Genomic DNA, 18,055 nt, shown 5'->3' with positions numbered 1-18,055 from the left:
TTGTCTCCAATGCTCGCAAAGAGCCAACTCGCAGACTACGGGTGATGCTCCTCCCCCAGACAAGGAATCAAAAGTGTTTGAGGCTTCGGGGAAACGTGTTGCTGCGCAGGCAGCCAACATATGGCGCATATCCAACACTACTTGCACGTTACGACAGGGCACACTACGACACTCTAGAGACCCTTCTACAGCACTTGCTAGATCAATATAAAGAAGGAGCAGAAATGTTGATACAGGAGGGGAAGCTTATCACCAAAGCTTCAATTAAGTGCGCTCTGGATGTGGCTGACACCGCCTCAAGAGCGATAAACACTAGCGTTCTACTGCGTAGGCATGCATGGCTCAGAATATCCGGTTTTAAACCAGACATTCAAACTACTATCCTCAACCAAACTGTCAACCCAGACCACCTGTTTGGCCCAGAAGTAGATACCACCCTCGAAAAAATGAAGAAAGACACCGACACTGCTAAGTCTATGGGTGCCTTGCAGTCACAGCAGTTTCGGGGTGGTTCCTTTCGCCGCTCCAATAATAGAGGCACCTCAAGGGGTCAAGCGTCACAGTCAACGCAGTTCTATAAGAGTAACACCCAACCCTCCTATACCAACAAGGGTCGGGGTGGATACCGTGGCAACAACGTCAAAGGCAGAGGACGTGGAAATAACAGCTCCAGGTCCTCCACCGCCAACAAACAGTGACGCCTTGTCACTGCCCCCCGACCACGCAACACCGGTCCGGGGGAGACTCCAGCAGTTCCTGCCCGTGTGGAAGTCCATCACCACGGACAGGTGGGTCAGATCTCTTATCCAATATGGTTATTGTCTGGAGCTCACATCCACTCCACCCAACATACCCCCAAAAAACCGTCCTATGTCCGGCGAGCACTTGCACTTGTTGCAGCAGGAAGTCAACGTCATGCTGCAAAAAGGAGCAATAGAGCTCGTGCCCCTGCAGGAAAGAGGTACGGGAGTTTACTCCCTGTATTTTCTGATTCCAAAGAAGGACGGATCCCTCAGGCCCATCCTAGACCTCAGACCTCTCAACTTTTACATTCTGTCAGAACATTTCCATATGCTCACGCTGCAGCAGGTTCTCCCACTGCTTCAGCAAGGGGACTAACTGGCAACTCTGGACCTCAAAGATGCGTACTTTCACATCCCACTGCATCCTTCACACAGAAAGTACCTCAGGTTCACCATTCAAAACCAGCACTACCAGTTCAAGGTTTTGCCTTTTGGGGTCACCACAGCGCCCAGGGTCTTCACAAAGTGCCTAGCGACAGTGGCGGCGCATCTCCGACGTCAGAACATCCACGTCTACCCCTATCTGGACGACTGGCTTATTCAAGCGAAGTCGGCCCAGCAGTGCGCCGACCACGTTTCCCACACCATTCACCATCTGCACGATCTGGGGTTCTCACTGAATTACCCAAAGTCCCATCTCCAGCCCGCCCACATACGGCAGTATCTGGGTGCGACCATAAACACTCTGGCGGCCACTGCGCAGCCAAATTCAGTGAGAGTCAACAGCATTCAGTTGCTGATCCAACGATTCAGACCTCAACACTCGCTTCCAGCAAGAGTGTTCATGCAGTTGATAGGCATGATGGCCTCCTGCATCTCCATAGTCCCACACGCGAGACTACATATGCGTCTGCTTCAGGAGTGCTTAGCACGTCAGTGGACTCAGGCTCACGGGCAGTTGAAAGACCTAGTGTTGGTGAGCGGTCGGGCATACAACTCTCTGCATTGGTGGAATCCACGAAACCTTTGCAAGGGCCGACCGTTCCAGGAGCCTGTGCCACAGATTATCCTGACGACGGACGCTTCTCTCCAGGGATGGGGAGCGCATGTACTCCAATACACTGTGCAGGGACTATGGACACTACAGCAAAGGAAGATGCACATCAATGTACTGGAACTGATGGCAATCTTCATGGCCTTAAAGGCATTCAAAGTACATCTGTGCAACAAGGTCGTGTTGATCCGGACGGACAACATGACGGCCATGTACTACATTCAGAAACAAGGGGGCACACACTCTCTGCAGCTGTCTCATCTGGCTCAGAGCATGTGGAAGTGGGCCATTCAGAGGAACATTTTCCTCATGGCAGAACATCTCCCAGGCAAGGACAATCAGATGGCGGACCTGCTCAGTAGGCACAGCCACCAAATGCACGAGTGGGAGATACATCCATCAGTACTCCAACCGTACTTCCAAAGGTGGGGTCATCCAGAGATCGACCTGTTCGCCACAAGGGAGAACGCAAAATGCCAAAGCTTCGCCGCCAGGTTCCCACACCCGCAATCGCAGGGCAATGCGATATGGATGAACTGGTCAGGCAGATTTTCGTACGCTTTTCCCCCAGCACCTCTGATACCGCTGGTGGCGCGCAAGCTCAGGCAGCACTCGATGACTCTCATCCTGGTTGCTCCAACGTGGGCTCGCCAACCATGGTACACCACGTTTCTGGAACTTTCCGTGGTACCGCATCAAAGGCTTCATCTCACACCCAGCCTTCTGACGCAGAGCCATGGCGACATTCAGCACCCAGATCCGCAACAGCTCAACCTGGCGATCTGGCTCCTGAAGTCCTAGAGTTTGGCTACCTTAACCTTCCTCCCAATTGCATGGACATCATTCGGGAGGCGAGAAAGCCCACTACTAGAGCATGTTATGCGGCAAAATGGAAGCGGTTTGTCATCTATTGCGCAAACCACAACATTGATCCACTAGATGCTTCCATTCAGAACATCATCTGTTACCTGTTCCATCTATACAAGTGTAATCTGGCATATACTTCCATTCGCATTCACCTGTCTGCGATGGCCACATACCTCCAAAATAGACAGCACCTTTCACTTTTCAAAGTGCCTGCCATCAAGGCATTTCTGGAAGGCCTCAAAAGAGTCATTCCGCCACGGACTCCACCAGCTCCGGAATGGAACCTCAATGTGGTTCTTACAAGACTGATGGGTCCTCCCTTTGAGCCTCTACATTCTTGCGAACTTCAGTTCTTGACATGGGAAGTGGCTTTCCTGGTAGCAATTACATCGCTACGGAGGTTTAGTGAGCTGCAGGCCCTCACAATCCAAGAACCTTTCTTCCAAGTTCATCCAAACAGGGTAGTGCTCCGCACTAACCCTAAATTTCTACCCAAGGTTGTGTCTCAGTTCCACATCAACCAAACCATTGAGTTGCCGGTGTTCTTTCAAAATCCAGAATCACTGGCGGAGCGCATGCTCGACACCCTTGACGTTAAACGGGCCCTAATGTATTACATTGATAGGACCAAGGATTTTAGAAAGACTAAACAGCTTTTTGTTGCCTTTGCGCCACATCACAAAGGTAACCCTATTTCCAAGGCTGGTATTGCTAGGTGGATCGTGAAATGTATTCAAATCTGCTATGCAAAGGCAAAACGCACTCTTACAATTCCACCAAGAGCCCACTCCACCAGAAAGTTGGGGGCCTCTATGGCTTTCCTTGGAAACATTCCCTTAGAGGACATATGTAGAGCAGCCACATGGTCTACCACGCATACATTCACTAAGCATTACTGTGTAGACGTGCACTCCAAACAGCAGGCAGCTGTAGGGCAGGCTGTTCTCAAGACACTTTTCCAAACGGCTGCAGCTGGCACGGGCGGCCGCCGCTAATGGAGGGACTGCTATATATTCTATGCACAGATATGAATTCAGCAGCCCACATGCCTCGAACTGCAAATGCTACTTACCAGTATGCATCTGTTCTTGGCATGTAGGGCTGCTGACATTCATTTCGCCCCGCCCTCCTCCCCGGCGCCTGTAGCAGCTGCAGTATTCACATATCATTTCATGGCATGGTCATCATTCACTGAGTTTCACTCCATCTTGGCCACAATGGCTAAAAACAATCTGGGGATGGAGTCGATGCCCATGCGCACTGTAGTCCAGGGGAGGAGCCACCTATCTCGTGATACTTCGAAGACTCTTCCAGGACAACAATGTGCAATCATCCGGACCCAACACTAGGCGGCGATCTATGCACAGATATGAATGTCAGCAGCCCTACATGCCAAGAACAGATGCATACTGGTAAGTAGCATTTGCATTATAGTCCCTGTGTGTCACTTACAAAAGCCTGAAATTCCATGAGGCTTACGAATTTGCGAGGACGGGAGGGGGACAGGAGATGGGCACAGCGCGTGACTGTACGTGGTGAATGCGCACGTTCACATTTCCAGTCCGGCCGGCCGGCAGCCTGCGCGTGCCCATCTCCTGTCTTCCTTAAGAGCCCTTGAAAGCCAAGTCAGTGACAATAGGTCTCGCTGGCGACAGCGCTTTGCGCTGCGTCGCCAGGTGCGAGACCTAAAAACAACATTCATTCTGTCGGACTGATAGAAAGACTGGATCTTTATTTGAGAGTCAGATTAGACCAATTGGGAGAGAGATTGAACCTCATTGAAAAATCTATCCCTAGAAACATTGTTCAAATTAATGATAGGGATTCGATATCTCCTGATCCGGGCCTTACGAATACAGGTAATAACATACCAACAGGCAACCACGAATCACGGATACAAACCATAGGAAAACAAGTGCGGTGAAGCTGCCCAACCCTTTAAACAATAATGACCCTCGCCCACAGACGAGAACGTCTAATTCTTTAACCACCATAGAGTCAGAGAATGGACATGGGGCTACTAGGATAATAGGTAAATAGATTTAATCCCCCCGCCCTTCAACCACAGTCCTATCCAACCTTAGGATCTATTTCCTCAGGTTCCACTCAGACAAGCACTCAACAGACCGCACCTACATTTACCGCCGGAGGCAACTCCTTACATAGTTGTTTAAACAAATGTGCCAAAAAAAGGCCCATTAGAAAAAGAAAACTTGGATTCCCTAAGAAATAAATCACTCCACTGGTTAGGTGGGAGGACGGGTCTAACCCACCAACTCTTCACTGAGAATAAAATGTCAAGAAGGGTACAGTGGGTTGGATCCCGCGGTCAAAACGTTTCCCAGAGATTGCATAGTTCTAACATTCAAAATTCCAACATTGGTGAAGAATATACTCTGAGTAAAAAGTAAGAATTCACTAGTAATGGGTGAGATTAATGTTTTGCTGCTTGGCTTTTTCTATCCTCCTCGTACTGGGGTCGAGAATGATTACAACACTAATACTAATGTTAACATTAACATGGTTGAACCCACTCAAGGACACTGGTTTTATGGTTTAGGCATTATCTGGTCTGGAAAAAATAGATTGACTGGCCAAAATAAAATCTGATCAACAAGGGAAACATTAAGAATTGAGCAAATTTGGTTCCTTCCCTATGATATCTTCCTTAAATGACAATTTGCAAACTCTCTATTGTGTTTACCAGTTCTGATTTTCTAGACCTTCAACAGCGCCGTTTGGATGAGAACATAGCTCCAATTCCACGCAGCAATGCTTCACAAGATCAGGTAGATCTGGGGGAAGTGACAGATCAGACCAACGTTCCATCTCGGGGGGGCACCATTAACCATGGTTTGGCTGATAAAGGAAACCCTGGCGAGTCTGGGCTAGGCATCGTCTACTGGAACGTAGTAGGTCTGTTAGTAGGTTAGTTAATGATGCATGGCTCAGATTCGCCAATAAATTCAAGGTGCTCTGCTTACAGGAGACCTGGATCACTTCTGCTATGCACTTGAAGGGTTATAAGACCTATTTCTCCCCCGCTACCCCTTCCACATCGGGGAGAGCCAAAGGAGGTTTGATAACATTTATATCAAACCTCCTAGATCTCAAAGAAATAGTTCCCCTTTGTAGGAGAGTAGGGTCTGCTATCCTATGTTCACCCGGACTTTTTGGTTTTGTTTCACTGGTTTACGACTTTCTCGGGCTGTGGGCCTGCCAATCAGACCCACAGCCTAGCTGTTCTCTCACTAAATTGATGCGTGTACCTTAGGTGCATTACCCAATTGGAACTGGGCCACCTTGTCAGACCCTGTAACTCAGGGCATCGGTGTACCCAGGGCCTACCAGGGGCTGAAGCATGTATTATGCCACCCCTGGATGGCCATCTAAATCTGACACAACTGGCTGCACGACAGCTGGGGCAACGTAGCGTACACGCTCGTTGCTTTAGGTATAGTATCCCTATATCTAACCTCACCATGGACACCCGGGCTCCTATCAGTCACTCCTATGGCAGGCCTTAACAATCCTGAAGGCAGAGTGCATGGAACCGTGTGAACTGGGCTCTGGCACGAGCCGAGCCCGGTTGCAGCTTGCGGAACCAAGACCCAATGGCTGGTCCATGATAACGCGTATCATATCGGTAACTTCGGTATAGCGTTATCAAGACATGTCGAGTAAGGTGTCATACGAATCGGAATGCTGCCCCCTCAACAATTCTGGCGACGAGGTTAGCATTCCGCCCTTCTAGAGGGACACGACATGTACGTAACTGTGAACCCCGGTTAAAGTTAACTGAAGCCTCAGCTCCACAAAATGGATGCTGCCACCACAGACACGAGTCTGACCTCCTGCTGCTGGGAGTCCTTCCAGCGAGGAGAGCTTGGACAAAGGGTTTCCTGTCGAGGGCGGTGTTCGCACCGTCCCAGACAGGGTTTGTGTATTCTGGGTAGGTAGGGCTTGACAAGAAGGTGACTGCGGAGTGGCACCCCGGTGCTCACTACGCATCTGCCGGCTAGAACCAGTTCCAGGGGCGCGCGGCCCCTGACCTGGGGAAAGTCCAGCAGGGGGAGAGGGGTGTAACTACCCCCCTTCCTGGTCCCACCCCTAGGGCAGGACCTAGTCATGTACCCGCCCCTTTCTTTAGGATAAAGGCCGGAGCGGGGACCCTTCCAAATTAGATCATCTTTGAATCAAGAATACTTTCTACGAAAGGACTTCGAGACTCTTCTCAAGATTTCTCCCTTGTGGCTAAGGAGTAGTCACCCTGCATCAGCGGGCACCAACTAAGAACTCTGCGGTTTGCTGCAAGTCCTTCCTCAAGGATCCGACGGCCCAGCTCGACGAGAACCGGCTTCCCTGGCACCTCTGACCTCTACCCACGTCGTCAGCTCAGCTGCGATCTGTGGGTGCGACGAGACCTCGAGGGACCGGCCATCATCAAAACCTGCACGCTCTTAATCAGCACGACCATCGAAGCAATTCCCTGGTGAGTGCTCTGGGGTCCGAGAAACCCCGACCCTGAGCAGCTCCAGCACCGAAGTGCAGCCTCCCAGCATCTCCACGATCTGCGTGGGGCCCTTCTGCTCACTGCTCAGCACGTTGTCTGGTCACTCGCCGTTGGCTTGTGCCCTTCTTTGACGACATCCGACAACCAACACTGCTGGTCTGGTTGCTCCAGACTGGCCTTTGCTTCCTTCTTTGAGAGAAGCACTCCGGACCCTCCTGGTCCCCTCAAGACGCCATTTTAGGCCCACCACATGGCCCTGAAATCTGCCAAGGCTTGTTGCCCCAATCCTGGGCACAGCGACGCCGACAGCATCAATCTTCGTGGGACAGCTCGCACCTCCATCCTGGTCGCCGACAACGCCTCCTGGTCCGTGAGACTGCAGAGCCTAGCGTCACCCACTCACCTAGTCGAGGTGACGGCCATCCGGTGCCTTCCTGGTACCCTCTGACTACTGGCTAGTAGTACGAACTTGGTCCCCTCTGCTTTCAGGTATCAACGATCACTGATCCAGGCTTGGATCTCTACGAACTATTCATCACTGGTCGCCGGCCAGCAACTCCTTTTCTTCCGGCTCCTGGCTTGTCAGCGAAGACCCCGACGCCTGTAAAGACTTGTGCAGCCGCAGCCCTCGTGGCTAGGTAACTTCGGCATTTCGGTGCCTGCATAACCTCCTTACTCTAGGGTCCCGAGTCCCTCGCTCCTGACTTGCCTTATCGGGTCCGCCCGAGATCATTAGAACTTTCCGTGCCCTCGGGCACTTGTTTTAATTGTGCACTTAAAGTATTTTCTTAAGAGTTTTGTTCTGTGCTTAGTACCCTGTCCTCAACCTAACACAATAATTGGGAATTGCTTAAATGAAACCTTATTCATTCTGCAACTCAGTTTGGCTAACAAACTAGTGGTACCCCAGGTCCCGTTGACACAGACCTTCAATGGCAGGGGAGCTAGTACTTTAATCGATTTTATATTTGTATCTAGAAATGCTGCGTCCCGCATTCTAAATTTTAAAACTCACGCTAATTCTAGCAGCGACCATTACCCAAATAGTGTCAAGTTACAATATTTTAGTATACAAAGCAGGAATGATCGGGCTAGAACTCTCCGACAAGAAAACTTGACTTTGGATAGGCTAAATGGGTATTCGCTCAGATGGGAGAGAGTTGATCCACTACGGATTACAACAGTGGTGGTAAAAACTCCCTTAAATCAATAGAGATGTCTGGATGACTCTTCTTTTTATCAAGAGATTTTAATTAATTTTGAGGTCATAACGAGCAATAAAAGATGCTTTATCCACACAGCAGAAAAATACGGGAAAACCCAGAGGATGGTTTAACAGAACTTGCACTAAGGCATATACCAACTTAAAACTCGCCCTACATAAAGCTATAAGGGATAAAAAAGAAATAGCGCTCCTTAGAAAAGTGTATAATAAGGCCATAAAAACATGGAAAGCCGAATGAAAAAACGAGGCATGGGAACAATTACAAAAAAGCTGCACAGAGGACAGTGCGGTATTTTGGAAAATTGTTAAATCCCCTTTTTTATCTGAAGATAGGGAGACACCTAAGATAGAAGTAGCCATAGATGAATCATCATGGGTAGACCCCTTCTCGCAAATATTTGGAATAAACGCTAAGGAAGTAATCCCATCAAGAGAAAGTGAGAGGGCAATTTGCGTTTCTAGTCCCACACCCTTCCCCATTGCCCTTGACATCACAATGCTGGAAGTAGAGTGTGCCTTAAAGGCCAGCAAAGGGGGCAAGGCGCCAGGCCCAAATGGGGTCCCTGTGGATCTTTTAAAGTTTAACATGGACCTTTGGATTCCAATTCTGACAAAGGTCTTGGAAGCCTCCTGTGCAGTGGACCTCATTGAGTCTTGGTCTGAATCAATCCTGGTGCCGATATTCAAAGAAGGAGATAGTCATAGTCCATCCTGCTATCATCCCATATCTTTGTTAGATTGCTTGGGTATGGTAGCGGGACGTATCATTCTTGATTGTTTAAATCAATGGTCAGAGTACAATAACATCTTGTCCGACCTCCAATTTGGGTTCAGGGAAGGCCTGGGCACTACGGAACAAGTGCTTGATCTGACTCTACTGATGGCCAAATATACAAATGCAGGGGGTGGAGGGGTCTGTACATGGCTTACGTAGATCTGTCAGCAGCTTTTGACTGCGTAAACCATTCTAAATTATGGATAGTTTTGGGTGAGCTGGGAATAGACTCCGCCCTGCTAAATTTTGTGCGAGAATTGTATTCAAATGCTACGGCTAGGGTTAGGTTTGGAACAGGAGGGGAACTCACGGCCTCCCTTAGGGTGGAGAGAGGGGAAAGGCAAGGCTGTGTCCTGGCCCCCTTCCTTTTTTCGCTCTATACAAATGGCCTAGAACAGGCAATGTTGGAGGGGTGCCTGGACCTCCCCTGCGTGAAAAAACGACCAATCCCCTCTCTACTTTATGCAGATGATGCCCTGATTATAGCCCGAACTCACCTCGAACTCCAACATGCCGTTAATAGGTATCACAGCTATCTAAGGATTAATATGGGAAAAACTTTTGTCATGACCTCTGAGTTAAGAAATAAGAAAATGCGGAGTGTTTACATAGAACATACTAAGTTGGAAACCACTACTGCTTATCCCTACCTTGGAATTTTAATCAATGACAGGTGTTTCTGGAGACAGGCAATAGAGACCAGGAAATTGCTGTTTATTAGGGCCACCACTACACTAGTTATTTTCGCACATAGGCTGGGTAAAAGATCACCAGTAGAAATTATACAAATTTATCAAGCCAAATGTGTTAGTGCGGCGATGTATGGAGCCGGGGTGTGGGGTTATGGCAGAGTGGATGCTCTCCAAAAGGTAGAGAACAGTTTTTTGAGGTTATTTGTAGCAGTTCCGCGTGGCACCTCCACTTTTAGTTGCCACATGGAACTGGGTTTGGCATACATTACTGATTTGGTGAAACTTCAACCAATCCTTTTATGGTATCGAATCTGGTCATCCCCGAAACTAGTCTTTAACAGGGAGCTTTGAAGCGATTCTCTTTCTCTTGAAAACTCAGATAAGATAACTTGGCTCTTGTATGGTAAAAACTTTTTGTCCAACCTAGATCTGATAAGATATTATCATAACCTCTCATCGATAACTGAAATTATGGTACATATGGAAGAACTGCGTCTAGCCACGGAGTCATCTAAAAGTGCAGTCCAACATATTCTATTAGTACAAACCACCTTGACCATACAGCCCATTTTGACCTTTAAATTGAACGGATACGATAGGTTTGTGCTCACTTGATTTAGAATGAACACATTCCATCGCCTGGTCACATTTCCCAAAGTTAATGATTGGTCGCACTTGCTATTATTCTGTCCATGTGACGAAGCGTCTACACAATCTACACTACATGTGGTCCTGTTTTGTAGATTTTACCAGGAACCAAGGAAGCAGTGGGTAATACCAATTCTAAAGATCTTGGGTCTGCGACAATGTCGCCCCGCTCTCCTGGCAATTCAATATTTGGAATCGGAGTGTTTTGCCAAAAGTATGGCTAGATTCTTGGAATTTTGTATAAAACATAGACCAAACCTAGAACAGGAACACTGAAGTAATTATTGCGTAATATATCATTATGGCATTCCCTTGTACTGTAATGACATTTTTATGCTTTACCCATTTTGACCTTGCACTTTTGGGCTGGTATGCTTAGTAATTTGTGAATAACAATTTTGTTATTAAACTTATTTATTATAATAAAAAAAGTAATTGTAGTTTTAACAGTATTTTTATGAATGAACTTTTATGGTTTTTGTATTTCTAAAAATCGAATAAAGGATATTTGATTTGATTTGCTAGCGGCCCGGCAGGCGACCTCGGGCAACTCCTCAAAGGTCTCGGTCCTGATCAAGAGGGCGGTTGTGAAACCGCTCCAGGAGCCCCAAGCCTTCTTCCTTCCATCCCAGGTCATCAGGACATTCGGAGAAGAAGCACATGAAGTTGAAGCATGCTTAAGCCTCTCTTCCGTCCGCTGACGCAATGAAGGAGCATCCACATTCAAGGCACAGTTCTTCAAATAGTGCCAGGACCGACTGCAAGCTTCCCAGCTTTTCCAGGAGCTGGAGCGACCCCAGCTCGGGGAAAACTGTTTTACGAGGCCATGCAGCAAGTATTTGGGCAGTCAAACCCCTCTGGCATGCCTTAGTGTCCTGTGTGATTCAGAAAAGGGGGTGGTTCAGAAAAGGGGGTGGTAATGAACAGAATGTCTGAATTAAGCAGACCACTCTTACCCAGTCCAAAGATCAGGGCTTGATCCATCACCGTTTTTTAGCTCACTGCACCATCCCAGCTCAGAACTTGGCTATATGCAAATTAGTCTGACCCTGGCCCAGTGCATCATGGGAACAGGGCAGACCAAACTACCAAGCCAATTCTTATACTGGGAAGGAAACAAGCTACCGGGGACCGGTTTCTAGCATTTCAGCCGTCTTCGGCCCGGCTTGCTTGAATCCTGATGGTGCAATGAGCTTGGGACTCACATCTGAGTATACCCTTCCACGCTTATGGTGGACAAAAATGATTCAGAAAAGGGGGTGGTGATGAACAGAGTGTCTGAATTAAGCAGACCACTCTTACCCAGTCCAAAGATCAGGGCTTGATCCATCACCGTTTTTTAGCTCACTGCACCATCCCAGCTCAGAACTTGGCTATATGCAAATTAGTCTGACCCTGGCCCAGTGCATCATGGAAACAGGGCAGACCAAACTACCAAGCCAATTCTTATACTGGGAAGGAAACAAGCTACCGGGGACCGGTTTCTGGCATTTCAGCCGTCTTCGGCCCGGCTTGCTTGAATCCTGATGGTGCAATGAGCTAGGGACTCACATCTGAGTATACCCTTCCACGCTTATGGCGGACAAAAATGATTCAGAAAAGGGGGTGGTGATGAACAGAGTGTCTGAATTAAGCAGACCACTCTTACCCAGTCCAAAGATCAGGGCTTGATCCATCACCGTTTTTTAGCTCACTGCACCATCCCAGCTCAGAACTTGGCTATATGCAAATTAGTCTGACCCTGGCCCAGTGCATCATGGGAACAGGGCAGACCAAACTACCAAGGCAATTCTTATACTGGGAAAGAAACAAGCTACCGGGGACCGGTTTCTGGCATTTCAGCCGTCTTCGGCCCGGCTTGCTTGAATCCTGATGGTGCAATGAGCTAGGGACTCACATCTGAGTATACCCTTCCACGCTTATGGTGGACAAAAATGATTCAGAAAAGGGGGTGGTGATGAACAGTGTGTCTGAATTAAGCAGACCACTCTTACCCAGTCCAAAGATCAGGGCTTGATCCATCACAGTTTTTTAGCTCAGTGCACCATCCCAGCTCAGAACTTGGCTATATGCAAATTAGTCTGACCCTGGCCCAGTGCATCATGGGAACAGGGCAGACCAAACTACCAATCCAATTCTTATATTGGGAAGGAAACAAGCTACCGGGGACCGGTTTCTGGCATTTCAGCCGTCTTCGCCCCGGCTTGCTTGAATCCTGATGGTGCAATGAGCTAGGGACTCACATCTGAGTATACCCTTCCACGCTTATGGTGGACAAAAATGATTCAGAAAAGGGGGTGGTGATGAACAGAGTGTCTGAATTAAGCAGACCACTCTTACCCAGTCCAAAGATCAGGGCTTGATCCATCACCGTTTTTTAGCTCACTGCACCATCCCAGCTCAGAACTTGGCTATATGCAAATTAGTCTGACCCTGGCCCAGTGCATCATGGGAACAGGGCAGACCAAACTACCAAGCCAATTCTTATACTGGGAAGGAAACAAGCTGCCGGGGACCGGTTTCTGGCATTTCAGTAGTGTCCTGTGTGGTCAGAGGGGGGCCCCCATCAGATTCTGTACCGGCAACTCCGGCCTCGGCACCAAAAGGCCCCTGTGAATCCGTACGCGGATCCAGCCCAGTGCCGGTCCTGCCACAGCTACCTCCCCCCGACGCCAGCCCCAACGTCGATGCTCCGACAAACAGCAGTGGCACCAGCCCCATTTACATCCAGGAATCGATACAAAGCCGGAATGGTGTCTATCAACACTGATTCTGGCACCAACAGGACTTGTGTGTCCTAGGTCGGTGCCTGAACCTTATTCTAAAGGACTAGGCTTCGGGAAAAATGAGAGGGGCACTGGACCCTTTAGAATATCAGTTAAAAGGCCGGGATATGGACTGGTGTGCAGAACTCGAGAAAGCAAGCGGTCTGAACACATCCCCAGATACTGGTTTACTTTCTCCCCCTACTGTGACTACAGAGTAATTTTACAAAGAAAGGCTATTGACCCTCTTTTTGCTTCCTTTCGGATGTTTTGCTTTTTATTTTGACCCTTGCCCAGCAGGGCTCAGGGCTCTGCACTCTGAATGGGTACCTTTCCACCCTGTCTGCTTTCTTGAGGCTGCCAGACTAACCCTCATTATTTAAATCCCCAATTGTAAATAGATTACTCAAAGGCCATGTACATATGTTTTTTTCCTTCCTCTTTCATTATGCCTTAGTGGGACCGTAATTTGGTTCTTACCTTCCTGATGCATGCTCCATTCAAACCTTTGCACAACTGCCTCCTCTGGCTGCTTACCATAAACACTGCCATTTGAGTGGTAATTACATCTTCCAGGAGGGTGAGCGAATTGCTGGCTTTGTCATCAAAGCCTCCTTACCTGACAGTGTTCCCTGGTAACTTGGTGCTTCGCACTAGGGCATTTTTCCTCCTGAAAGTGGTAACACCATCCCATGTGGGGCAATCTGTCACCTTGCACACTTTCTGTGCTTCTCCGCATCCCTCTAAAGGAGAGGAGTGACTCCACAGTCTGGTCCTAAATAGAGCTTTGTTGTTCTACCTTGTCCGCACTAAAGAGTTCCGGGTGGAGCACCAACTCATCGTGGGGTACATAGGAACTAAGAAATGTTGTGCGGTGCAGAAGAGGACTATATCGCAATGGGTCTTCCTCTGCATCAAAATTGCTACACTCGGGCCAAAATCTGCCTCCTGAAGGCTTAAGAGCTCCCTCCACCCGAGCTAAGGCTGCCACCACAGTGTTGCGACCTGGGGTTCCAGTCTGGAGCATTTGTCAGGCAGCAACGTGGGCATCCCTGCACACGTTTTCTAAGCATTACTGCCTTGCTAGTCAAGTCCGCAGAGAAGGCCCCTTTGACCCCTCTGTCCTGCAGGATTTTCTGGTCTAACTTGTCCGCAGTCCCTCCTCCGGGAATGGTATTGCTTGGGTATCTATCCAAAGGTGAGGAATCTGAGGCTAGATATCTCTACCAGATGAAAAAGTGACTTACTTTCGGTAACACTTTGTCTGGTGGAGACATAATCTAGCCGCAGATTCCTTAATGACCCATCCATCTTCCTCACACTGCGGACAGGTTTCTAAGGTGAAAGCGGATCCCTTTGAGGGCCCTAGTTGTTCAAAAGCATACCACTGTCCGTGCACTTCATGGCTCCATGCTACTGGTGTGGAAAGGGTTGAAAAGTACTTGACCTCAGTGCCCCGAGGTGGTGCCTGTATAGGTAACAGGGAAGTCACTACGGCACAGACGATGCCGATGACGTCACGCGGAGCTGACCAACGCCACCTACCAGCGCACAAGGGTATTGCTCGAAGAAAAATCTTCCAGATCCAATCTAACACCTGCAAAATTCTAAGGTAAGGATTCTGTGGCTACTTGATGTTTGTCTTGTTTGTCAGGTCCGGCGAGTTAGGTAATTTGCCCTTTCGGTCCGCCAGGATTTCTTAGTTGAAAACAGACCACCTCTGGGGAGATATTGCTATCTTATCTATTCTGAAGTAAGGAATCTGTGGCTAGAAGTCTCTATCAGATGAACAAGTTACTTACCTTAAGTAACGCTTTATCTGTCAGATACTATCTACCTCAGATTCCATACCGACATTCCCATCATCCCTGTTCTGCGCGCCATCTTTCCGCATGAAACAGTTCCTTTAGAACCGCAATTTAGCAAACGAGTTCACTGCTCCTCAGCTCGACTCTTTGCTCCTGGTGCGCAAAAAGTCAAGAACTGAGGTCATTACGCTAGGGTCAAACCTGCATAGGCACCGCACACATCACTTCTGACACCAAGGACGCCACACTAAAGCAAAAAGATGCCTCTCGCAGCCGAATTATGCCACCTACTGGCGCTCAAGGAGATTGCTTAAACATTTCTGGGTCCAGTCTGACTGCTGGGGAATATTCGAAGGTAAGGACTCTGTGAGGTGATAGAGGCTTTATTAGATAAAACGTTAAGATGATAAGTAACTTGTTCTTTTAACACCAAAGTCATGGGCAGTATGGATTAAAATATTCATATTTTGCAGTTTGACTTAAAATCTTTTTTTCATTTGGTCAGTTAATTGATTCTTATTTAGAGCTCTGGTGCCTCGGGGGGGGGGGTAGGGGTGGGGGGGGGGGACAACTCCAGTGTTATGAGTTACTCATCCATTCCCTTTAAAGTACTAAGCCTGTAAAACACAAGCTCTGTAAGTTTGTAAAAGTGTTCTTAAATTCATTGTTGCTAATTGATACATTTTGCGTTAACCACATTTTTGTGTTTTTTTGTGATAGATTCTTTATGCCAATGAAGGTGAATGTAGGAAAGATGTAGAACCTGAACCAGCACAACTAGCTGAAAGAACAAATTTTCTAAATCACAAAGGTCATGAGTTCATTCCTACACTGTACCATTTTCCTGCCAGTTGTGAGGCTTGTGCCAAACCTCTTTGGCATGTTTTTAAACCCCCACCAGCCCTTGAATGCCGTAGATGCCACGTTAAGTGCCATAAAGATCATTTGGACAAGAAAGAGGAAGTCATTACTCCATGCAAAGGTAAATAGATTGATTTTATTGTATTACTTTCACTGTGATGTCATTGTAAAAGCTCAGACTTGAACTAAAGATTTATAGTCTTGTTTTGACCTTTTCTCCTGAAAGTATCATATGTGAGAAAGACTGTGAATCTGAAAGAAACACGTTAGTGTTTGATTCCTTACCTCAGAATATCCCCAGACGACAGGCTGGATCCGGAAAGTTTTCGTCAGCAGTACCCCTACGCGTCGCTAGGCGTCATCTGCGGATCCGCATCCGTCGTCGGCGTCATGATTGCCGGGATGACTTTGTCGGAGTACTTAGACGCTGCTCTCGCGCGCTGACGTCAGTTCTTTTTTCCGCGCCAGCAAGCGCAGATCCGGGAAGAGCAGTACTCTTAGAAATTTTTTGACTAGCTTTTTTGATCACTTCTCTAGTCGACCTTCGACTCGCGGTGCTGGTAGGGATGCCTGGTTTTAATCTTTGCAAGGACTGTCACCGCTTGATGTTGGTGACCGACCCCCACCATCGGTGCCTTTACTGTCTCGGGGCCGACCACGATGACAAGTCGTGCCTCGACTGTCAGGCCATGACCTCGAAGGCTAGACGGGAGCGGGCCTGTAAGCGACTCGAGCTCCGGCAGTCGGCCCCGCGCCGCTTGAGGTCCGGGTCGAGGAGAAAGTCGAGGGACCGGTCGCAGAGCCGCAGTCATCGCCACTCCATGAGTCACCACCACTCGTCGGGCTCCAAGTCCCCAGGTAAGTCGAGGCACTTGAAAAAGAAGTCGAAGAGGCGTCATCGCTCTTCAGACTCCCCCCGCGCGATGCTGCCAGGGGTTTAAGCGACACCACCCACACGGCTCCGCCGGAGCCACAAGCGCCGCGTCCAGCTCCACACCTGACGGTCCCTGGGTTGCACGCGACGCCGGAGGAGATACGTGACTTCCTCGTGGCCATGAGGACTCACTTCCCTCTGACTGACCCTGCCGAGGCGCCTTCGGGCCCCGCGGGTCTGTCTGGGAGCCATAGCGAGCTGGCGGTTCCGGCCCCGGCGCCGTTGGGTGCTCCGGCGCCGACTCCGGTCCCAACACCGCAGTGCCCCATAGGATCCAGGCCTGGCTCCGGGTCGTCGCCAGTCGGCCTTACAACTCCTCCGGCGCCGACCCTGAGGGTGTCGCCCACGAAGCCGACCCCGGATGACGTCATCCCCAGTCCGGGTCTGGCGTCGGACCGGCGCTGCCTGGTGCCGTCTCCGGCGCCGACAGGTTATCAATTCACCTACAACCCGGCTCCATCATTTTTCCTTGACTATCAGGAGATGGATGACGAGGGGGACTGAGAGGTGTCTGAGGACTCTCTGGCACTGCAGAGCCAGTTGAGCCAGGACTGGGCAGACGAGCAAGGGGAGCCCAGTGATCTGGACACTTCGCCAGACACTGGATTAGTCTCTCCTTCTTCCGTGGCTATGGAGGAGGGGGGCTGCTTACAGTGTGGTGTTGAACAGGGCGTCCAAGGCCTTGGCTCTTGAGCTCCCTGTCGCGGCCGTGAGGACTAACCTCCTCACTGGGGTGCTCAAACCGCAGGCAAGCTCTTCATAGCCTCTACTGCTGTTCAACGAAGCCCTCACCGACGTTCTGTTGGGCACTTGGTCCAAGCCCTCCACAGGCCTCCCTGTGGATCGGAATGTGGCCCGACGACACCGCCCGGCTGCGGGCAACCCTAGCTTCCTGTCCGTTTACCCCACCCCGAGAGCCTGGTGATCCAGGCCTCTATATCCTAACACCGCGTTCCCGACCGCTCCTCCAGATCGGGAATCCAAAAGGTGCGATCAGTTTGGGAAGATACTGTTCTCCTCCTTGAGTTTGGGGCTGCGGTCTGTCAACATCGCCTGCCTTTTGGTCCGTTACACCCACTCTCTGTGGGATACGGTTGCGGAGGTGCTGTCACAGTGCCCGGAGGAGGCCCGCCGGGCAAGGCTCGCCCAAGCCCTTGTGGAAGGGCGGGA

At 49.4% G+C, this 18,055-nt stretch overlaps 1 protein-coding gene across 1 annotated transcript in view; it reads left to right on the top strand.

Moving 5' to 3' along the window:
* Positions 1-18,055, top strand: part of ROCK1 (Rho associated coiled-coil containing protein kinase 1) — a 2,273,505-nt gene that overhangs the window by 2,067,007 nt on the left and 188,443 nt on the right. The window contains exon 31 of the mRNA XM_086965620.1: positions 15,811-16,072. Within this exon, the coding sequence (XP_086821746.1) occupies positions 15,811-16,072 (262 nt within the window). The remainder of the gene's footprint in view (positions 1-15,810; positions 16,073-18,055) is intronic.

This window comes from Lissotriton vulgaris, chromosome 4_1, assembly GCF_964263255.1.
Source record: "Lissotriton vulgaris chromosome 4_1, aLisVul1.2, whole genome shotgun sequence".
Classification (NCBI taxonomy): Eukaryota; Metazoa; Chordata; class Amphibia; order Caudata; family Salamandridae; genus Lissotriton; species Lissotriton vulgaris.
The sequence above is the reverse complement of the archived record's forward strand: the minus strand, read 5'-3'. Positions and strand labels throughout refer to the sequence as shown.